This window comes from Dendronephthya gigantea, unplaced genomic scaffold, assembly GCF_004324835.1.
Source record: "Dendronephthya gigantea isolate DGI-Jeju-01 unplaced genomic scaffold, DenGig_1.0 000095F, whole genome shotgun sequence".
Lineage (NCBI taxonomy): Eukaryota > Metazoa > Cnidaria > Anthozoa > Malacalcyonacea > Nephtheidae > Dendronephthya > Dendronephthya gigantea.
In genome coordinates, this window is record NW_021163105.1 from 638,783 (window position 1) to 660,111 (window position 21,329).

A 21,329-nucleotide genomic window follows, 5' to 3' on the forward strand; every position below is an offset into this window, starting at 1 on the left:
GTCCAACAAACGTAAGCGCGCACATTTCTAAATATACTTGCATGTGTTAGTTCTATATTTCCACACATAATCTTCTGTAGCTTTTACATTATGCATGTCAATAAATTTGGTAGATCATACAGCCTTGGTAAATCACTTGATAGTGATTTAAGGCGTCTAATTATTGATGAATGCCTTAAGTCTGGTGGAGATGCAACTGTTGGTTACTTGCCCGTCACTTACGTAGAAATAGCTAGTCGATTCAGTATCTCTGCAAATACAGTTTCCAAAATATGGAAGAATTTTTGCTACCAAGGACGAAAGGTTGATCCATCACCAAAAGGCGGAGATCATTCAAGCAAATTTTCTGAAGGGGATCTCGAACTTCTTGAGGTTCTTAAGCGAGCTCATGGCACAATTCAGCTGAATGAATTATATGCTATACTTGAGGAATTTGGTGATTGTGGTGAAGTTTCGTTGTCATCGATTTCACGAGCAATAAAATCCAGACTTCTGTCCGGAAAACGATATACTCGGAAGCGTATTACCAGCGTAGCCTTTGAGCGCTTTACTGATGAAAATATGATTTATACTCAGCTTTTCATCAACTACCTATCTTCAAAAGATCCGAGAAGGATTAAGTTCTTTGATGAGGCGGGGGTTAAGACGCCGTGCATCGGTACACGTTTATACGGAAATGCGCCGTCCGGGGAACGCTGCGTGGAAATTGTTCGAAAAACAGAATCTCCAAATTTTACTTTAAATTTACTGATTTCAGTCAATGGCCCTGAATATTACAACATTCTGGATGGCCCAACTGACACTGTAAGGTTCTGGGATTTCTTCTGGGAGGCTTCTCAAGCAGCACATGAGATAACTCGACGTCCTGCTCTCGAAGTAGGGGATATCGTTGTGATGGACAATTTAGCTGTCCACCACTACGAAGGCGGCCAAATTCTCGAAGAAGTTTTAGCTGAGATGGGTATCGAGCTATTGTTCACCCCAACATATTCTCCCGATCTTAACCCTATTGAGCTTTGTTTCAATAAAATAAAAACAGAACTTAACGGACGGTTTTCAGCCGACGTTCATCGTAATCTAAAATTAGCTGTTGCAGAAGCGGTCGAAAGAATATCAGCGTTGGATACGAGGAGGTTTTATCGTCATACAGCTTATCTTTTTCCTTTCGTTGGGTGATGCTTACAAACAGTAATACATTGAAACATTTCACACAAAATACTTGTAACATTTAAGTTTCGTATTTTCGTACATTGATATAACAGAATGATTCAGCAATATCATTGCTTTGGTAAAGTTGAATATATCTGTAAAGTTTGACATTGTGTTAATTGTAAATATTACATTTGACCTCACAAAACTTTGATAACTGCATTTAAAATGGTATTTGAGGATTTTGGGGTAGGGTTTTTTTAAGAAATCGTTAGTGGGTGGGCATGAACAAATTGTATTAACTATAAATTGTACTGAAATTGTTAATTGAAAAATAGGGGAGTTTGTAGGGGTCTGGGGGAACACCCGCAGATAATTTCCTGTATTTTTTAGTCTCCGACTTGATTTCCTGCATTTTCGGCGATACTTACTGTTGCACCATCTCGGCGGAGTGAGGTTTGTTGGGGAAGGAGCTTTCGCCCGCCAGTTAAAAAGGCCCTGTTTTCGGGGAAAAACAGTGTCATATAATCAATTTATCGGCACGGCATGGCTAAAATGGGTACTCGTGCTTATTTCATCCATGCCCCACCTTTGTATTGGTAGTCTGAAAACTAATAAAATAAGGTACGGGTGCCAATTTTTGCCGTGCCGTGCCAATAAATTGAATGTAGTGTAAACAGGGCTATGTCAGTTTTCCGCCGCGGGATAAAGGTCACGCGTGGCACGCAACTGACAGTTAAGTAATAAACCTGACTGTCAGCAATAATTGTCGTTATATTTATTACAAACATGATGATATAATTGATAACAAAATAACGTTTTCTAAACTTATGGTTCGAACTTGAAGAGTACACAGTCACAGGTTGCTATAAACAAAATGATCTTGCAAAGCAAATCAAACCTCTCAAACTCGGTAAGTTTTGAAGACAATTACAGTAATAATATGCCGAGAATAAAAGTATAGCAATTATCTATAAAGTATGAAAGTATCAAAGATATTTAGCCTATTCTAAATCTATAGCTAGCACTCTCAAAAATATAATACGAACTAAATATATATTGTTGATCAATGGATCAATGCATGAGTGCAATACAAACGAAAATCGAAATATAAATTCATCAACCGATGGCTTGGATGACCCTCATGAAATGTAAACAAAATTAAAACAAAATGAAAATAATTTACAAACTTTATACTGGTTAGCTATCTGTTCAAGTTTATATCTAGCCTTCAGTAATACATTTACCCGGTATATTTAGTTAGAATAATATGAAAACTTCTACTTATAGTTGCTTCTAAAACTAAATACTATGATAGAACAGTGTCTATGATATAACACAACATACATGATTGAAAAGCTTTCTTACTTGAGACATTTGTCATTTCCAGACGAGAGAAACATTAAATGTAATGCTGCATCCCTGGTCTCTGACTCTGTCGATGTCAGAACTTCTGATGCACTAGGACGTGAAATAGTGTTGGGCGCAGCAGTGGTTTCGGATAAACTTGCAGCAGTACCAGTGTTTCCAGATGAAATTGCAGGATCACTGCTCGCATAAATTACACGACAGGAATCAGATGGATGAAACACTGGCTGTTGAACTGTTGGCGTGTATGGATAGAAATATGGGTTCATATTCCCGTAAGAATAATTTGGAAAATCTTGAAATGTATAACTTGGCGCAGTGTTGTTTAATTGATAAGGTGTCGGAATGGGTTCGGGACAAGCATTTGCTACAGTTGTAAAGAGAGATCGCTGCTCCTGCTGAACTAAAGACTCCTGTTGAACTGAAGAGTCTAATAAGCTTTGTTTCAATACCATGTTGAGCTGCTCTGCTTCTTCTTGAACATTTGATGGCGCGCAACGATGAACAGAACTTGAATGCGAGCTGGACGTAGCTTGGTCGCTGGGATTAGGAAATGAAATCCCTTTTTCTTGCAAAAGAGCTTTGGCCGGATTTGTTCTTTTCAGCGCCCTGGTTCTTTTGGTTTTGACTTGCGACATGCTTGAATTGGCATTGTACTCGTCTCCTGAAACATCTTCTCGTTCTAAGGCGACCTCTAAAATATCCGAAAGTTTGTGCTTTGCAGGTATTCTGCCTTCGAAGTGTTCTTTACAGTGTTTCTCGAGAATATAGACGTGTTTACGCAAAAGTGCCCATTTCTTTATTCCCCCGTCAATATACTGGTTTCCGCTCTCTTTCATAAGGGCCTTTTCAATTTTATTTGACAAACTTTCAGACAGTTTATTCGCTTGTTCTTCCTTTAGACTTAGGTCTTTCTCGAGTTTAGCAATTTCGTCTTTGACTTTTTTTATCGAATTACGAGCCCCGCGAGAGTCTATTTCACCAGGGTGCAATTTTTCTTCACCACAAGCAAAAATAGATAAGCATTTTTCATAGTCACAATGACGTGCAGTATGCCCTAAACGCATGTGACAATTTCGGCATAAGTTACCTTCGGTTGGATTTGATTTAACTCGTAATATTTTCCTTTGCACCTCCTGTTCGTTGCTCTCGAGTTTGTAAAGTTCAGACCTTTTTGCGGCTATGCGATCTTTAACTTTTTTCACATACCTTTGAAAAGGTGTTTCAGCAACAACAGACTGAGCTTCGTCGGAAGAATCGGAAGAATACATTGTTTGTTCTTTTTGGTCGTGCTCAAATAATCTTTTCCTTGCATCGCGAGATACAGCAGGCCGTTTCTCTTGAGGTTTCTCCAGTGGTTTGGTTTCTTTCATCCCCAACGGCGTCCAGGCGTCATCAACACGCAAACACAATCGGACCGTTTCGTAGTCTCCCTGAAGCACTGACTTACATGAACGAACAGCATCCTGTACATCATTTTCTCCAGTAATGGTAACAAATGTACCCTCATCGTCACGATATTGGATTCTCAAGGACTTTGGATCCCGTCCATCTCGATAATAGCTGCCCACCGTGTCCCAAACAATTTCAGACAGCATCGCTAAATCCAAATCTTTCAGACTATTAGATGAGATTGAACTCGTTTTACAACGATCGTAATCACGACCATATATAATTTTTACTTGTACTGACATTTGATTCTGTAAAATCGCAAACGCCTCAATACGAATGTTATGTCTGAAATCTTGCTGGAATGACGCCCTTACGTTTGTTGGACATGTGGGCGTGACATGTCAAACAATGTCAACTCACAGTCTAAACTAATTAGTTTATACGTTTCAGCATGTATGTTTGGTCCGCCTAACGTGCACGTTTGAAACGTAAGAAAACGCGTGAAAACGTTTGCGCCGAACGGTCGCTTGCAAATGGTAATATCCATTCACTTTAATTACTGTGAGTTTTAAGCAAAGGTATATCCTGTTTTCGAATTGTAACTCGCACCCCTTGCGTATTCAAGCGTATTTAACCAGGGTTTTAAAACGAAACATGGGAATTTTAGTTGAAACATTGTTCACCGGAAATCATTGACCTTCAAAAGCGGAAATTGAACTCCAATCGAGCAGATCGGACGTACATTATACTTCCGGGTAATTGGCTGCGCATGCGCAGTTATTCAGTGCTTTGTTGATGATTGCAAGTGGCTTCCGGTAAAGAAGACAAAATTATCATTTTACAGAACCTAGAGTTGAATGAAATCTATCGGGAGGAAAAACTATGGCTTAATCAGGCAACTCTCAAAAAACACCTGGCATCAAAATGGCTGTGTGTTTAGAGAGCAGCTCAAGCTTCAAGATCGTCTCCAAGAATGACCAAAAACCAAATAAATCGCTCTTTCTAGTCAAACTTACAGACTCATGTCTGAAAACACTCGATCAACTACAAAATCCCACGGTAAAGTCGAAGGTTGGTTTCGTGTGTACAGTGCTATTTATTTTTGTCATTTCTACCCCTAAGCCATGTACTTGTTTTAAACTCTGTTTTCCAATTCAACTGATTTGGTTTTGTGTGATTTCAGCTCTCAAAAAACGGTGCGACGAGAAAGCCTTCAATTCAATTCAAGAATAATGGCAAGTCTGGGGTTAGTTTGTTATTACTTTTTGTGTTCATTCTTTTGTCCATACCAGCTTATTAACAAACAACTAACATTGCCCGGGCAATAGTTATATAACCTATCGTTAAAACTGTATGAAATTAAATATATTTTTCAATATTCGTAAAGGCTCTTTCTGTCGTGAGATATTTTGTGAACTTGTGCAACTACGAGATATTTTAAAGCCCATTTAGATTAACGATAAGAACTTGAAATATGAAACAAAAACGTATTTTTACGCTGTATAATTTCATTCTATTTTTGGTTCATCCAACTTGTTCAAAACAAGTCAGGATCAATAAAAATATCGTCAGGTACCTGTACTGCATTCGTATTTCAAGTCTCTCATATGCATCTGGTTCATTTATATAAAGTACCACTGAAACACTTCTCGTATTTACATTTAAATAGATTATTAATCCACACAAAGTACGCTACATATTTATATTCTTTACATCAAGCAATTACTCAAAGTCATCCATCACAAATTATTGATGAAATTTATATTATATGTAGTGTAACCATGCAATTACAGTATATTTTTAGTAATTCTATATAATTTACTTTAAGCATGAATTACATTCATTGAAATGGCTTAAGTTCTGAGCTGAAGTGTCTAACTAAATACTTTTATGAATGAACCAAGTAAAGAGTTGTTTGAATTCTCTTTTACTAGGATATATTGTACAGGATGTATAATATGTATTTACTCTTCTATAATTCAGGAAATATACTCTGTCTGACAAGTTACAAATGACATATTTTCTGTAAAGATAAGAAATATGGCAGCCATTTCTCATTTAGCTTATCAGACATTTGTTTTATTGCATTCAGCTGAAGTGGTTTTATTTGGTGTTAAATTACACAAGCCTATCTCAGTTGTATTTGATTTATTTCAGGGACAAAGTAGGATTTATTCAACTCTGTAAATATGCATACAAATTATAATTTCATTACTTTGATTGACACTTCACAACCCACTGCAAATATTGCATGTAAAACAAGTGCTATTGCTCACACTAGAGGAAAAAATTATTGCCTTAAAATATGCAATGGCTTAATATTGTCAAGATGTTATTCTTGTGATCAATTTTTTAGTCATCATCCATTGGCAAGTCAACATGTCTGACATAAAACAAATCAATTCTAGTTAAGTAAAGAGTGATGCAATATATTACATGATTGTTTTGTTTTTTAGATGTTGTTTATTCCATCCAAAAATGGGGACAACAATGGCACAAAGTTCAACTTCAGCTTTTCCAATTTGTCCGCTATCGATCAGGAGTGTGTTCAGCAAAACAGAGGGGATGGAAATTTAACTTTGCTTGGGAACATCACAGGGAAAATAACTATTGGTGCAAACAATGACAGTTACGAAGCGACGAAGCACAGAGTAGCTGAAGCAAAAAAGGAACGCACTGGGAAAGGGTAGGTTAAAATATTTACTTGATCATTCAGTCGTGCAGATCTGAAATGGCCTGGTTTCTGTTGGTATGTGTTGGTTAACCAATGACGCCATCTGTCTAGCTTGTCATGAAAAGATTTGTTACCAACTTTGTTGGATCTGAACCACTTCTGATGTATTGAATGTAGTTTGTTATTGAGAAAGCATACTGCATTGGTTAAGTTGATTTGCTGACCATATACATTGCAAGTCAACAGAGTATAAAACATCCATCAGAAGTGAATTAGATCTGACAAAATAGGATTGTGTGAACAGACCTTAACAATTTTTATCCAATTTCTCTAGTGCCAAAGTTATTGAGTTGTCCAAAGATGGTGGTAAGCTTGATCTGAAGTATTTTTTTCCAAGAATAAATAAAATTGAAACCTGAACTTCATATTTCAGATGTTTTAATTTCGCTAAAAGATACCACAAATCTTTTTCAGCCATAAAGAAACAGAAACGAATCAATCCAAGACAAAAAATCAACTTCCGGAAAACAAATATCAACAATAAAATTAGTCAAAGTTCCAGCAGTTCATTGAAAGGATTAAGGTTTGTAATTTAAAACATATCTCGTGTGAATTGCCATCTTATGCCCTTCAAATCATTTGTTTTTCTTTTAGGGAAAAGGTGATCCATTTGTTAGCACTCAGACCCTGCAATAAACTTGAACTTAGAATGAAATTAGAAAAAGGTAGATGTTGTATTTTTGTTATTTTATTTCATATTCACCGCTGTGCAATATATCATCTGATTATTTGACATCTTAATCCATAATTTTTTTTAGATGGTGTTAAATTAAAGGATGCTGTTAGTGTTCTGACTAATATATTACAGCAGGTATGATGATTTCAAATCATCTTATAAAAAAACAGCTTATAAATGATGGATATATTGATAAAGTGAACAAGCATTGTTTGCATGGATTGCTAAAGTGTGTTTATTTACACTGATTCGTTCCCTGTTTTAGGTCTCAGCAATGCAGGACAATGTTTATGTTTTAAATAGACATCTTTACTCAGAAATCCAGGTTTGTTTTCCCTCTTGTTGCAATAAGATGCTTTTAGTTCAGTATTAGTTGACCCCAAGAATGTGAACTGAGATATAATCAACTAGATTTTGCTCTCAAATAATGTGTTAGGTTGATACATGGCCTGGGTACACAGATGAGGACAGAGAAACAATTAAAAGGTAAATTTTCAAGCCATTTGGTTTGAAAGCTTACAAAAAGAACGGTGTTGTTCATATGAATGATGTAATCTTGAAATATCAATGCCAAAAATCTCTTTTTTTTAGTAAAATAGTCTCAGAGATGGGATCAAGCGTTGATAGACTGTCCCCAGGACCTTTCTCGTCATCATTATTAGGAAATGTAAGTCATTTAAAAGTCAGTCATGGCTCTTTTTCATAGGACCTCAAACGCGGACAGCTTGATGTACTGGGGCCGGTTGTATAAAAACGCAGTTAACTGTTTACTATAGTTATTCACAGAATTGACCAATCAGAGTTCTGTATTTCTGAGTTAAGTACGATTTAACTACGCAAAATGTAGTTAGGAGTTTTGAGAAACATCATGCAGGCTTTCCGCGTTTGACGACGTCATTATGAGAAAGATCTATTGAAGCTTTTCCTCACACCATCCAGTTCTGACCGAGTTCTCAACACTCAGTGTAAATCTTCTACATCTTCCCCGTTCTAGAATTCAAGCAAACGACCTCTCTCAGGTATGAACAAACCAGGTACAAACCCAGCAGGAAAACGACCCCGTATCGCCCACCAAAACACGTCAAAGAGCGACATAAAACGGCCGCCAGTCGAAACAAACTCTCCGCCGAAACTCACCTCGCAACCTCCCCGACATATCCCATCAAGACGAGCCAGCAGAGAAAAGACAAAAACGAATCCTGAGGCTGTCAAAAAACCCATAAGTAAGTCATGAATTGATACATTTCACCCACACAACTGTTAACTAGGTTTTAAAAAGTCTTTTTTCTGGTTTTCAGACTCGACGAAAACACAAAAAGCTGCAAACGGTTCAGAAAACACTGGCAATGACAGTAACAACAATAACTGTTCCTTCTCGAAAACACAATCACCGACAAATGAAGATTATCTTACGTAAGTGGTGTGATTCCTCCTGGGGTGATACTGGGGTACCAGTAATAAAATCAGTTTAGTTTAGGTAACTAAACTGATAGAACTATCCAGTATAAATAAAGTTAGTTTAGTTTAGGTTTCCTCCTGTAGTAACACTAGATCAAAAAGAGATGATCCTTGCTGGACCTCTAGGAAGAACAGTTTAGAACTGATAGAGCTTTCCAGTAGAAATAAAATTAGTTTAGTTTAGGTTTCCTTCTGTAGTAACACTGGATCAATAAGAGATGATCCTTGCTGGACCTCTAGGAAGAACAGTTTAGAACTGATAGAGCTATCCAGTATAAATAAAGTTATAAAGATTGGATCAATCCATCCAGTGTAAAGCGAAGTATTCAGTGTTTGTACAATCGTGTCGCATGTTAAATTTCCAGGAAATACCCGGAAATCAAGACATACGAACAAAGGTGCTCTTACAAAGAAGACTTTGCAAAAGAATACGATGAATTCAAAGTAACCAAAGAACGTTTGGACCTCGTCACAAAACAATTCAACGAATTAAAAGAACAATTAAAGAAACATCCGGAAGACAGTCGTGCTGCAAAGGTTTGTGCTTTCTGACTTAAAAGACGAGCCATTTTCGTTGGACGAAACTATTTGTGCAAACTGCGGGTCGTATATTAATGAAATGATCTTTGTAGGATCTTCACGACGAAATATTTCAATTATACGAGGAAAAAAAGGTAAGAATATAAGTCGTAGCGATCGATCTAGGCTACTTTTTAAAAACAATCTTTAATACTAGTTATACTATAGCCTCTTAATGGCGCGGGAATGAGTATATGGGAAGAGTCCTGAGTGTGAATTTTAAAGATGTTTTTCCATGTGTTAAATAATTCTTCTATCGTTGTAGGAACGCTGGACAAAAGATCGTCAAAGACTGAATTATTTATTCCCTAAATTAAGTCACATTAAGAAACTTGTCATCCAGTACGATCAAGTGCATTTTGGAGCATCGTGATTTCTTCATGTCAAGAATAATGAATTGTCTTCAAGACCGTCAGTACTTCATGTTGGAAGAACGTTCGTGGAATCGTGAGTACCCGTTGAGTGAGTTCCCGCGTTGAGTGGTTACAATAGCTTTATAACGTTGTGTCGCTTTTCATTCTTGCGAATACTTCATGTTGCCTAGGTTATTGTCATTGTCAGGAGTTAAAAGGTTTCACTTTGAAACGTTAAAACAGGGGAACCTGATTGATTTGTATTTACGCCAAATCTGCCGGATCAATATCTTCTTCGTTGTTGGATGTATTTTATGCCAATATTTCAGAAATCTGATTAGCAGCTACTTAACTCGTTTTATTAGAGTTTTATTTATCGGATTTGATTAGATTTGCTGGTCAATCAGTTTAAAGAGAAATTGATCCGGATTCTGTATTTATAACTGCCGTATTTTTGCATCGAAAATATTCAAATTTTATTTACGAAGTTCGCTAAACCGATTAAAAAAAACTGTAGAATTCAAATTATAATTTTTCGGCTTTAAAAAGTCATATATTAAAGTAATCGCAATTATGTAATTTAAATAAATTTCCAGTTATCTGTAGTCATAAATTCCTTAATATCAAGTAGTGGATGGATGTGAGCAGAACAACACGCCCAAAATATATATTTTGGCAAATTTATTCTACCATGACTTCCTTGCATATATATTTTACAAGTCATGCATAGTCGATTCTTATTTTGTACATTATTTTCTGACCAAACTCAAAGCGTATTCTCACTAGCATTATACGAACTTATTACATCATGGATATTTCTATATCAAAAAAATATGATTCTAATTTGAAACTACAATTAGATTAAACTACAGCTAGAAAAGCAATTACTAGGTAATGACTTTCATTCAGTAATAGTCACCGTTCAGATAGCCTGTGCACAGACCCATATCCGGAAACTTCAGATTGATCGAGATTAACTTGAATGAAATAAAATCCCTGTCATTTATGTTGACGCTTTCAAATCCGCTATGACGTAAACGTCAGTTTGATATAACAATCTCAGATAAAAAGATTAAGAGCATAACAGTGTTCAATTCAAGATTTAAAATGACTTATTTATGATATTAAAAGCAACAAGAAAAGCGAGTAGCAACATGGAAGGAAAATACTGGCAGTGTTCATTGCCAGCAGTTGTGGAGGACGGGGGGATAAAAAGTTTAGTAACTTTTTTAGTTTTTTCGGAGGGGGTGGGTGTTTCCGTGTCTTCAGGATGCGATGACATAGTACCCGGAGGGGTAGATATATTCTGACCAGGGGGAGTGGATGATATATTTGCATTCGGCATAATTGATGATATTTCCTGCTGGGGGGTTGTGGTTGCATTTTTTACAGAAGGTGTTGATGACATGTTTTGGAATGAAGGTGCTGCGGTGGTCGGAGTGGTTCCAGTCTCTTCTGTTGGTTCAATGACGTCTGGATAGAACACGCAGTTGTCAACATAGTCCTCCTGAATTTCCAGGAGTGTTTCCTTCAAGTAGCCCTCATACAGGTTATCAATCACTTTATCAAAACTAAAAACACAAACGCATAATTCTTAAGTCTTGGGGCATTTGATGAATCAATTGTGGTAATCTTAACCGGCAGCTTTTTCTCATACTCAACTCAACAAATCATACAAAACAGCGACGAATATTTCAACGCGGAAAGCTTGTATGAACTTCAAAGGTCGCAACTACATTATATTTGAGTAGGCTCGTTCCTTGGCCCGCGCAGCCTGTTTAGCTTACCAGTCAGAGAGAATTAGTTCACATTCCTCTAAGGTGTATTCAACAATAATTTGTTTCTCGTCTGGGGAACAGTAGAATGGCAAGCAGTATAGCTCGATTATTTTTGAGACGCATTCAGACGAGAACATCTTGCTGCCATTGGAATAAATCGCTGTAGAGAGATTGGAAAAATATCCTGAACGTTCATATTCCACAGAGGATCTGATATACAATTCCAGTTTGTCTTCTGGCATCTAAAAAGTTGAATGAACAATCATTAAGTTGTGATTGAGAGTTGATGAAAGTTATAGCATTCGCGATGAGAGGTATTGCTATGGAAGATCATTTCTTATTCACGTTTGACCAAATTCGGCTCGTATTAGGTGTCAATTATTATGACATGCAATGAATTTTTGCCATTCTAATAGCTAAACAACATTAATCCCACTCTATGCTTGAAGAACTCATGTGGTGTCTGAAGTCTGAAGAGTTAAAAGATTTTCAAATCAAGTGCAACTCATCTTTGAAGAAAAAAAATCCAACATCTCACTCGTCAGCTGTTCTGGCAATCTTCTGAATATCTCGAAATACAAAACTATTTAAAACTATTATCTCTATATTGTGCACAATCCCATTCGTCATGTAAGTAATTTTCTTGAAACATGGCAGAAATACTACAGTAGCCGCATATATGGAGGACTTTGTGAAATGTCAGCGCTCAAAAAGTTTTTAGTGGTTTTTTTAGCGCATGCTCTTGAAAGGTTCTGATAAACAACAGTTGAAGGGATGCTTTACATTTTTGTTTGTCATTAAATTCTTGATACAAAACACATGGGTTTGGACAGTTTTTTGGCTTGTCATATGAAAAATAAATCCAGTCAGAATAGACGAAATGATAGGGCAAGTCTCAGGAAGGGTTGAACCTGGCAGGACATTGGACACTGACAATAGGAAAACAATAGGTCGTGTTTTAATTGGACACGAATTACCATTGGTTTATTACAAGGCGTGATAGGAATCTGAATTTTAATCTTTGTACAAGAGATCTGGAATGCAAGCCTGCAGGCTAATGGTATTCTTCCTGGACTATGGATGGACAACGATGAAATTGCTGAGATAAATAAAATAAATCCCTCTTTGTGCTGAAGTAGTTTAATTGATTTAGGTGACATACTGTTTTTATTCTGAAATATGATATGTTGAAGAACAATTATCACACTATTTTGTTACAAGTCACTGATATTAGCCACAATATAAACAAATAAGTATGTGTATGAATGACGTGATACCATCTTGCCCGCGCGCCGCCTAAATTTACCGTGAAGACGAGAGAATTAACAGGAATGACATATAATTACGATTGAGTTGATTTTCTTTTGTAAGCCAGCCGTCTTTTATCGCATACAAACCGTCAAAAACGAATCAATCAAGTGGCAATTTAAGAGGAAACTGGATGTCGGCGCAAGTTAATTTCTTGAGTTCAGGCTACGTGATCATTGTGATGTAGAACGCAACCCGTTCGTATTTAATTATCTGAGCGCATGCGGAGAAGACGTCGATCCCAAGATACGAATCGACGTGCGTGCGTGTAGTATTTCGACTTTTGAGTAAGAACTTGTGATAGTCAATGCTGTTAATTAAAGCGCCACGCGCACTAAATTAATTAAACCCTACCTTGTACTTCGGTTGTGGACAACTGCCATTGATAGCTTTCGATGGTTTAACACAACGACTTAACGGCTGTAAACCAACTTCGAGGGTTTCGCACGGTGTTTCCAAACTGTCTTGCGGACACTCTCTCCTCGCTTTTATACATGCCTTGCGCGCATCGCCATAACCTTTACTGCCATTTGGATAGCAACGAGGTGTTAATTTCGAACAGTATGTTGTTGTCAATGCTGAAATACACTCTGCGCTAGCGTTCGCCATTCTTGCTTCGTCCAAAGATATGTTTACCATCTCCGTGTCTGTTTCATAGTCAATGGCAAGATCAGGGCTAAGTGAAGTTGCCGGACAAGGCTCTTGGCTTTTGACCATCACGCATCCCAGCCTGTTTGAGCTGACGTAAAATACACCAGGAAAAGATTGCGCGGAATGATTTGAGCTGCTGTTCAAGCCGTTTCCCAAAACCTCAGAAACAAGACAAGTTAAGATTGCCAGAGCGAATACACTGGCGTTGATCGTAGCCATTTTCACGGGAAATCGAGACGAACTATTCTGACCAAGCGCTCTTCCCTAAAACCCGGACAGGAAATACTAATCTGACATCTATTTCACATTGTGTTATTAACACGTTGAATGTTCAGACACGTGGGTCATCTGAGGGTTAATGTCACTTGGACTGAAATGACCACTTTATACTGTAGCAATATCGACACACCCAGCGCCCGGCAGATAATCTCAGATAAATATTAGAGCTCAGGAAATTACTTTCAGCTCAAATATTTTATTTTCTGTTAAGAAACTTGAGAATGAATCGTTTTACAATTTGCGAGGCTGATTTGATGACTGGAAGGTAAATAAATATAAAGATCGACCAGCCGATAAAATATAGTAATAGTTCGTCTATGGGTGCGATGTTTTTCATTTTTAATGCCGCCAAATATGACAGGGGTCGGTTTTCAAAAGCCGGTTAGCTTAACCCTGGGTTAACTGGTTCCGAAGCATATAAACCAAAACAGCGGAGTAAAATTTAACCCAGGGTTGGCGCTAACCTAGCTTTGAACCTGTATGCTGGCTTTGAACCACGCCCCCCCCCAGGATTCGTTAACTTTATCCAGTTTAATGGGTATGCTATACAGCTCAGCGGTGAGTCCAAATCCAATATGGCCGCCAATCCAGAATTTAGCCGATAGCTGGCAATAGCAATAATTAAGCCGAGAGTTCATCCTTTTTATTACTTTATCTTCTTTGAAATGTCTTGTACTCGATTTTCCTATGTGCTGACAAGCTCTTTGCGAGAAATCGTGCCAATTTTTGGCGTCATTTTTGATTTGGATGGTACACTGACTGTTCCAGTTTTAGACTTTTCTATTTTAAGAAAAAGACTAAAACTAAAAGGATTCAACCTCACAGCGAACGACGATATATTAGGTTCCCTGGAGAAGCAAAAGAGTTTATCGGAAAAGACAGAGATGCTACGAATCATAGAGGAATTTGAAGCTGAAGGACGAGAGCGGTTTTCGTTGCAGCCTGGAGTTGACGAGATGCTTGAAACATTTGACAAGAGTGGAATAAAGTTGGCCATCATGACAAGAAACGATCACAGAGCTGTTGAACAGTTTTTAAAACACTTAAAACCCCGTTTTCAAGATGGAAAAGTGTTCAGCCATGTGAGTGAAATAGTTGTTTGGAAAATAGCTGGTATATATTAATTATTAAGTATATATCATTATAGATAGAAGGTAATGTAGAAACTGAATTCAAACTATTATTCAGATCTTAACTAGAGACTTCAAGCCAGTTAAGCCTGACCCTGCTCCGGTGTTGCATATCTGCAAGGAATGGAAGATACAATGTTGCAATACTGTTGTCGTTGGGGATCACTTGCAGGATATAAAGTGTGGCAAGGCTGCTGGGGCAGGTAGGGATAACCATGAATGAGACATGCACCAGTCTATAGTTATCTGTGCTAGTCGTTCCTTTCAATATATATGTTCATTTTCAATATAGTGACAGTTCTTATCAACAATGATTCCAATGCGTCATTCAAAGAGATTGCTGATCACAATGTTAATACTCTGATGGAACTTGTTAATGATTTACAAACAGAACAAGTTATGAAGTCAAGTTAAACATGAAAATTAATAGCAGGCTTTGTCATATAATGTATTCCAATATAATTGGGCATTCTTGGCAATGATAAAAAATAAACAATTGTACAAATATAATTTATTTTGTTTGCATATTTTACAGTACAGACTAAAATTTCGATTGTGAATGGACGCCATCAAATATTCACTTTTCACCAATGGTCTTGTTTTAATGTTACAGAAAAACCAGGCCATTTGGTAAAACATGTAAGGTCTATCCTTTTACGGTACATGTAGCATTTTGTTAGTTTCAAAGTCATAAAAGTCCATGATTCTGCTGACAATTTTTTGCAAGTCTTCTTCTGTTAAATCCGGACAGAATATCTGAAACAAGTACAAATAATGGTCTTCAATAAACATCTAATAAAACTGGATATAACCAATTCTTGTGTCCAGCCATACTTACCTTCCACCACTGTTTTTGTGCAGTTTCGCATGGTATCTTTATTCCAGTGCATGATACGGTGAAGTAGAGAACAGCAACCCCAATTCTTGATGCAGTTTCATCCAAGCAAAGTGTTGTATGAAACGTGTCATTGAGAATGGCCCAGCTCGTTTGTGGTAATTGGGAGACATTCCATGTTTCCTCATTACACCAGTCCTCAAGGCTTTTTAAATAGTGCAACATGTACTGAATAAATAGAAAATCAATGAAAGTCACTTCAGTTGTGTGATTGACATACCACTTAATTGATTGTGCTGATGAATATCTCACTTTATGTGGATTATCCACAGTCACTTGAAATTTCAGAACTCGTAAACACAGAAGTTCACATTTAACAATGCTGTCTCGCAGCTCCCAATATTTCTTGGCAACTTCAATTGGAGGTTTGTGCTTGTTAAGGATACTATGAGAAATATTTATAAGATCCCTCAACTTGCAAGGACTTTCCTCTGCTTTTCCAGCAAGATAAAGAACCGTACATCCTACCACCTGCAAGAAATGCTTTCAAACTTTATGCTCTTTCAATAACGAATAAGACAAATAGCAGGGTGAAGGTGTATCTAGTTTAAACATACATTTAAATCAAAATCATTTGGATCAACTGCCAGGATGAATCTGTGATATAGAATGCAAGCTGAAGCAATTGTCACATCAGGCAAATTCAAGCGATGACCTGAAATAAACCAGACATTTGTCAAACATGGGAGAGTTCAGCATTGGTGGTATATTGTGGCCTAACTGCCCTAGCATGGTTTATCAAAATTGTTTGGTTCTGTGTTGGAAGATAGCCTTTCTCTCAAACTCTCAGAGTCAGTCACTGCATGGTCTGACTTTGTCCAGTTATACATGCAGGTCAGCAAAATCAATATTTTTTGCTAGTTTATGAATTTTCTTTTAATACATGACCTGTTTCTTTGATAAAAAGTGTTATTGTAAAATGCTTTTTCAAGTACTCCACTCTCGTGGAATCCATTCCATAGATAATAAGATAGATAAATTTTTGGGATTCACACAAATCCTAACACCAAGTTTCCATCGGCAGCAGGTACCGCTGTTGGAAATACAGTATGCTCAGAAAATGAAAAGTGCGATAAAATGGCGAATTTCATCACATTCATTTTCTTAAAAATAAATTAAATAATGTCTTTAAACATTCAAAGTAATGTTTTGAAAACATTTTATTACGTTCTGTGAATACAATATACCTCTCTCTCCTTTAATATCAATAAGAACAAACAACTCGCTTTGCTAACTGGAAAAATTGTCATTTAAAAATTCCCTTTTTTTCCAGTAAAAATGAATAAAGCGCGACCATTATCCGTATTTTTTTGTATTAATTTCAAAACGTTTTTACTTGAGTTTATTATCGAAATTCCTGGTGAAATTTTGTTGGATTTTTCGTATTTTATCTTTAAAGTCAACGTTTTAGTTGATATTTTTTGTTAATATGCCTCTCGTTCAAGAAGCTAAGCTCTTGACAAGATTTATTGGACAACGGACTAGAGGATTGTAAGTACTCAAAGAACACTTCTTTGTACACAGTTGATTTTCATATACTTGGTATGATATTTCTTTGTATTTATCTAATTGTATCTTTTAGAGGCTCGACAGCATTGGGCTGGGGAGGTGCAGCTGGTTGTGTTGCACTGTACCTAACTGACTGGAAACTTGTAATGCAATACGTACCTTTTATAAACAAGAAATTTTATCATGAAGTACCAAAATAACGAGCATTAAGGTTCGTATTCAATAGACATTGAATTTAATTGGTAAAGCATTATGTAGTTTCCTAATTTCATCTATTTTGTACTGTATTACAGTTTAAGTAATTTGTTTTTTAACTGTTTCATTCATTTTAACTAGAATCTACTGGGATAAGGTCTCTTTGAAGATGAAGTGATGAAGTACTTGATTATGAAGTGAAGACATAAACATGGCTATTTAATATTTTTGTAATAATGTTTAAATTCTGATGTTATATTCCAAAAATTTATTCAATTAAAACTACCCAAAAATGACTATCAAATGATTTTTTCTGAATATATGTATGTTATATACAACAATTGTGAGTCGATGGACATCAGAATCCATATTTTGATTGTGTCTGTCGTTTCGTTTGTCTGTTGGCAGACCATTGATTGCGAAGTTCCCATTCTTTTTCTTTTGCCTGAAAAAAAAAGGGAATATGAACCAATAGAGAACTTATTCACTCAATTTGCCAAATGGGCAGACTGTGTGATGATTACCTGAAATGCTAAATATGTAATTTGATGTTTTCGTCTTTGTTGAGAAGAAGGAAGGTTGCCTTTCTTCTAAAAGAAAAGTATGCACAAAGAGATCTTAGCAAGGTGTTGGTTTCCAAGCTTTTTACATCTTCAATGTTTTCATCCAATCATCTGCTCATTTATCAACTGGGGAGTGTTTTGTTTCAAAAAGAGCCTTTCAAAATTTCACTGCACCTTGGATTGTGGTTTATAATCAATATCTTCTTTCTGATAATTTGTTTTCCAGTCCTGAGAAGATCCAACTTGATCATCCGCGTTTACATCGATGATATCAATACTCTCCTCACCACGTCCTCTCTTACCAAGAAATCGTTTAAACTACCACAAAAGGAATTTTAACAGGTTACATACTGGATGAATCTATCAGTTCTTTCAATAGAGGTTTGCAAGGGATTGTTTTCTTCCTAAACCAGTGTTCAGGAGAGTCAAACAAATGAATAATCGCAACAAATTCTACTCTACCTGTTCTGGCGTTTCTTGCACCGTTGGTTGGGCATGTGTTTGCAACTCAGCCTCAGGATAGTTTGGTTGTTGGTCAGCCATGTTCTGATTGTATTGTTGTGAGTTGTGCTGATCATAATACGGCTAATAACAATGATTCAACAAGACAACATTCAAGTAATTTGTCAGCAGCTGAAAGACGTTGTTTTGCTATAGATCGGATGCAAAAACGTAAGACATAGACTTACATAATTTGATTCAGGGTAACCGGTATTTTCCGGATTTGTTTGGTAACCAGAATATTGTGAAGAATCACTAGCTCCTTGATACGAATAACCCCAGGCTGCATTATCTGGATAAGAATTTTGATTTTCGAAATAATTTGACTGTGGGTTTGTATCAATAGTTGAAACAAGAGCAGCCTCTGCGGAGGTTTGAATATTTTCCGTGTTTTTAATTTTTTCTTGTGCGCTTTTTGATAAACCGGAGTGTATTGAATATCTATTGTCTGGAGGTGTAGTTGTTGAAGGTAGTAAGTCTTCAGTAGACGTAATGCTGCGTTCTTCTACTTGTTCAGGTTTTACGCTTGAAACGGCATCTAAATAGAAATAAAGTGTAGCTAAACGAGTATCTTGGATACTCCTAGACATTGCATTGGTTTATGAGTTGGCATAAAAATACTATTCATTTCGCTACCAGAGGCAACTTGGCTGGTGGACGCCTCGTTTTGTTCCGAAGTTTCCTTTTCACTCCACGAGAAGAAGCTTTTATTATCATCATCATCACCGCTATCATCGTCGCTGTCATCTTTCTTCGCCTGTGTCTTCTGCTTCTTGACTTGAGGCGATGGTTTTTTGGCTTGTTTTCTACGCAAGCTGTCAGGAATCAAAGGTCTGTTGGATATCTTCGTCACAGGTCTATTGGGGTTATTCTCTTTCACAACCACACTGTGTCTTGGTTTGGGCAAGAGAGAGAATAGCCCCGATGGTTTCTGCTGGTTGTAATAGAATAACAAAGTATTTTACATGAGGCTGTTCATTGATACCAGGGATTAAACTGAGGTGTTTACCTGCGAGGCAACGGCAGGTGTTTCTCCCTTTCTTGTGCAATCCTCGTCGTCAGAATCCGACTAAATATTAAAGTTGAAATAGCATTGTAAATTAAAATCAGTTTTGCAGGAAATATACGGAAAAACAATACTTGAATTTTGTCGTTTATAAATAAAGGAGCTATGCTGGGATTTCTAATTTCCAATGCCTAGTTCGATTTGCGTTGACGCGTAAAGTGCATTGAGTAAAACAGTTTGCAAAACTACTGGAAATATCATACAATATTGCTTTGTAAATGGTTTGTTCTGTAAACCAAAGGACCGTAAGAATGATACATAACGAACTAACGTAGCTAGCTTCATATGTCCCTTGAGGCGATGCAAATTTTGCCACGATCTATCATTATCATGTTGCGATTGCAGAAACAATCAATTTTTTGAAGAATTAATAACAATACTTCAAAATTTGCATCGCCACGCTGGCTACGTCAGGGATTAGGTACACTTTATTAACCCACATTGTCAGTTAATCTGGGCAGAGCGATTTTAACTGTTTGTCCGGCCCGTGCTTTTGGTATTTTAGCAGAACTCTTGGCTGTCCACGATGCCGTAGACATCCACGGCGCTGGCAGGGAAGAAAACAGACTCCCTATTGATTTTGGTTTTGTTTTATCATCGTTAAAACTATCATCTAGCTTGCTTTGTCCAACTGATGCCCTCGTTTCAGTCGTTTGAAAGTTTGTTGCACCAGGTTTGGGTTCTTTGTCCTTAATTTTGTCGGGATTTTTTTTAACTTCAGGCTCACTTATATCCTCTTCTCCACTATCGTCACTATCAGCGTAAGAAACAAGCGACATTTTCCAAGATTTTGAGTAATTTTATAATTTTTTCCCTTTAACTACCGTATTTCTCGGACACCATTTTGAATTTTTATGAATACGTCATGTTATACACGATATCATAGCCTGGCTGAGTGTCGACGCATATAATTTTGATGAGGCTCCACGGGTCTTCTTCTTTTAATCTATTTATTAATGGTAAAGGAACCATGTCGATTATATTGACAGGAAAGTGATCGTTTTAACAGCTATCAATCATGCAAAATCAAGCAATAATTTGGTATTTCGGTGGCAAACTTTCAACAAATCATTCTCTGTAATTTTGAACGAAGCTAATTGATTCAGGTGATGTTTGCTGAGTTCAAACTTCGCATACAACTTACAAGCGCAGCAGTTTTTAATAAATGTTGCCATGTTTAATTAAGAACGCTTATATATAATATTAAGCTCACTATTTTGTTTTTGAAATCGGGAAGATTATTAAAATTTGAAGATATATTAAACAAAGATTGTAATCCTTCCTCAAACACAGACGCGTGAAGGGTGTCAAGGTCTGAAACTGTCAAAGATCAACAATGGAAAAATTGAGCGAATTTTCTAAATGATCATCATTCAATGATGGATAGAAGATTAAGTATGAAGGAGAACGTAATCCGGAAACTGTTGAGGCTGATCGTAAACGGTTAGTTTGTTTTCCATCTTTTCCATCTTTCAGTTTCTACTGCCCGTTTTTTAGTACGGTTGATCACGATGCACAGGATAGATTTTAGTCCAGTTAGCGTAGGGTGCAGTGAGTATATACCACAGGTAACTGAGATCATTAAAATTTATGTAACATTGTGCATTGAGAAGCTTTCATCAATCATTGTTTTTTAAATTTGTTGAAGTCGCTCTGGCAGTCAAAATAGCACGCATGCCTTGATAGCTGACGTATGACACCTGCGCACTCCACTCGCTAGGGAGTGGAAGCAAACGTACGTGTCA

General features: G+C 36.9%; 6 protein-coding genes across 8 annotated transcripts; 3 read left to right on the forward strand and 3 right to left on the reverse strand.

Annotated features, from left to right (window-relative positions):
- Positions 1-90: 90 nt before the first annotated feature.
- Positions 91-1,176, forward strand: LOC114533827. The gene has a single exon (XM_028555434.1). The coding sequence runs from the start codon at positions 91-93 to the stop codon at positions 1,174-1,176; it is 1,086 nt and encodes a 361-aa protein (XP_028411235.1).
- Positions 1,177-4,735: 3,559 nt separating this feature from the next.
- On the forward strand, positions 4,736-10,221 carry LOC114533842 (RNA polymerase II elongation factor ELL-like). 2 transcript variants are annotated; one of them, XM_028555455.1, is made up of 15 exons: positions 4,736-4,980; positions 5,093-5,155; positions 6,366-6,595; positions 6,918-6,949; positions 7,058-7,166; positions 7,238-7,308; positions 7,402-7,454; positions 7,585-7,644; positions 7,756-7,805; positions 7,911-7,986; positions 8,314-8,542; positions 8,618-8,732; positions 9,143-9,314; positions 9,410-9,451; positions 9,622-10,221. In XM_028555455.1, the coding sequence occupies exons 1-15, from the start codon at positions 4,834-4,836 to the stop codon at positions 9,727-9,729; spliced, it is 1,557 nt and encodes a 518-aa protein (XP_028411256.1). In that variant the 5' UTR covers positions 4,736-4,833; the 3' UTR covers positions 9,730-10,221. The 2 variants fall into 2 exon arrangements, with proteins under 2 accessions (XP_028411256.1, XP_028411258.1); XM_028555457.1 differs by having other exon boundaries at positions 4,736-4,968.
- A 568-nt stretch (positions 10,222-10,789) lies between these two features.
- Positions 10,790-13,760, reverse strand: LOC114533846. Its single transcript, XM_028555464.1, has 3 exons — positions 13,150-13,760; positions 11,497-11,729; positions 10,790-11,280 (listed from the first exon to the last, which is right to left on the reverse strand). The coding sequence occupies exons 1-3, from the start codon at positions 13,663-13,665 to the stop codon at positions 10,812-10,814; spliced, it is 1,218 nt and encodes a 405-aa protein (XP_028411265.1). The 5' UTR covers positions 13,666-13,760; the 3' UTR covers positions 10,790-10,811.
- A 514-nt stretch (positions 13,761-14,274) lies between these two features.
- LOC114533858 (haloacid dehalogenase-like hydrolase domain-containing protein At2g33255) lies at positions 14,275-15,357 on the forward strand. The gene is made up of 3 exons (XM_028555477.1): positions 14,275-14,807; positions 14,914-15,058; positions 15,148-15,357. The coding sequence occupies exons 1-3, from the start codon at positions 14,391-14,393 to the stop codon at positions 15,267-15,269; spliced, it is 684 nt and encodes a 227-aa protein (XP_028411278.1). The 5' UTR covers positions 14,275-14,390; the 3' UTR covers positions 15,270-15,357.
- A 13-nt stretch (positions 15,358-15,370) lies between these two features.
- Positions 15,371-16,714, reverse strand: LOC114533856 (cyclin-Q-like). The gene is made up of 5 exons (XM_028555476.1): positions 16,639-16,714; positions 16,308-16,405; positions 16,003-16,221; positions 15,694-15,918; positions 15,371-15,611 (listed from the first exon to the last, which is right to left on the reverse strand). The coding sequence occupies exons 1-5, from the start codon at positions 16,703-16,705 to the stop codon at positions 15,510-15,512; spliced, it is 711 nt and encodes a 236-aa protein (XP_028411277.1). The 5' UTR covers positions 16,706-16,714; the 3' UTR covers positions 15,371-15,509.
- Positions 16,715-17,624: 910 nt separating this feature from the next.
- On the reverse strand, positions 17,625-20,414 carry LOC114533844 (proline-rich protein PRCC-like). 2 transcript variants are annotated; one of them, XM_028555460.1, is made up of 8 exons: positions 20,025-20,414; positions 19,528-19,587; positions 19,155-19,449; positions 18,707-19,056; positions 18,480-18,602; positions 18,192-18,335; positions 17,979-18,044; positions 17,625-17,899 (listed from the first exon to the last, which is right to left on the reverse strand). In XM_028555460.1, the coding sequence occupies exons 1-8, from the start codon at positions 20,361-20,363 to the stop codon at positions 17,813-17,815; spliced, it is 1,464 nt and encodes a 487-aa protein (XP_028411261.1). In that variant the 5' UTR covers positions 20,364-20,414; the 3' UTR covers positions 17,625-17,812. The 2 variants fall into 2 exon arrangements, with proteins under 2 accessions (XP_028411261.1, XP_028411260.1); XM_028555459.1 differs by having other exon boundaries at positions 19,155-19,452.
- Positions 20,415-21,329: the final 915 nt, after the last annotated feature.

What these genes read in the sequence shown, in the direction of transcription:
- LOC114533827 (XM_028555434.1), top strand. Translation starts at nt 91, where the DNA reads ATGCATGTCAATAAATTTGGTAGATCATACAGCCTTGGTAAATCACTT.
- LOC114533844 (XM_028555459.1), bottom strand. Translation starts at nt 20,363, where the DNA reads ATGTCGCTTGTTTCTTACGCTGATAGTGACGATAGTGGAGAAGAGGAT. An exon ending in TGCAAGAAACGCCAGAACAG is followed by an intron (nt 18,336 to 18,479) that starts GTAGAGTAGAAT and finishes CTTTTGTGGTAG; the next exon opens with TTTAAACGATTTCTTGGTAA. An exon ending in TTACATATTTAGCATTTCAG is followed by an intron (nt 17,900 to 17,978) that starts GTAATCATCACA and finishes TTTTTTTTTCAG; the next exon opens with GCAAAAGAAAAAGAATGGGA.
- LOC114533858 (XM_028555477.1), top strand. Translation starts at nt 14,391, where the DNA reads ATGTCTTGTACTCGATTTTCCTATGTGCTGACAAGCTCTTTGCGAGAA. An exon ending in ATGGAAAAGTGTTCAGCCAT is followed by an intron (nt 14,808 to 14,913) that starts GTGAGTGAAATA and finishes ACTATTATTCAG; the next exon opens with ATCTTAACTAGAGACTTCAA. An exon ending in TGGCAAGGCTGCTGGGGCAG is followed by an intron (nt 15,059 to 15,147) that starts GTAGGGATAACC and finishes TTTTCAATATAG; the next exon opens with TGACAGTTCTTATCAACAAT.
- LOC114533846 (XM_028555464.1), bottom strand. Translation starts at nt 13,665, where the DNA reads ATGGCTACGATCAACGCCAGTGTATTCGCTCTGGCAATCTTAACTTGT. An exon ending in GTCCACAACCGAAGTACAAG is followed by an intron (nt 11,730 to 13,149) that starts GTAGGGTTTAAT and finishes TCAACTTTTTAG; the next exon opens with ATGCCAGAAGACAAACTGGA. An exon ending in GAACTAATTCTCTCTGACTG is followed by an intron (nt 11,281 to 11,496) that starts GTAAGCTAAACA and finishes TTGTGTTTTTAG; the next exon opens with TTTTGATAAAGTGATTGATA.
- LOC114533856 (XM_028555476.1), bottom strand. Translation starts at nt 16,705, where the DNA reads ATGGATTCCACGAGAGTGGAGTACTTGAAAAAGCATTTTACAATAACA. An exon ending in ACTTTTTATCAAAGAAACAG is followed by an intron (nt 16,406 to 16,638) that starts GTCATGTATTAA and finishes GGTTTATTTCAG; the next exon opens with GTCATCGCTTGAATTTGCCT. An exon ending in CACAAAAACAGTGGTGGAAG is followed by an intron (nt 15,612 to 15,693) that starts GTAAGTATGGCT and finishes TACTTGTTTCAG; the next exon opens with ATATTCTGTCCGGATTTAAC.
- LOC114533842 (XM_028555455.1), top strand. Translation starts at nt 4,834, where the DNA reads ATGGCTGTGTGTTTAGAGAGCAGCTCAAGCTTCAAGATCGTCTCCAAG. An exon ending in AGTTCATTGAAAGGATTAAG is followed by an intron (nt 7,167 to 7,237) that starts GTTTGTAATTTA and finishes TTTTTCTTTTAG; the next exon opens with GGAAAAGGTGATCCATTTGT. An exon ending in ACAAATGAAGATTATCTTAC is followed by an intron (nt 8,733 to 9,142) that starts GTAAGTGGTGTG and finishes TTAAATTTCCAG; the next exon opens with GAAATACCCGGAAATCAAGA.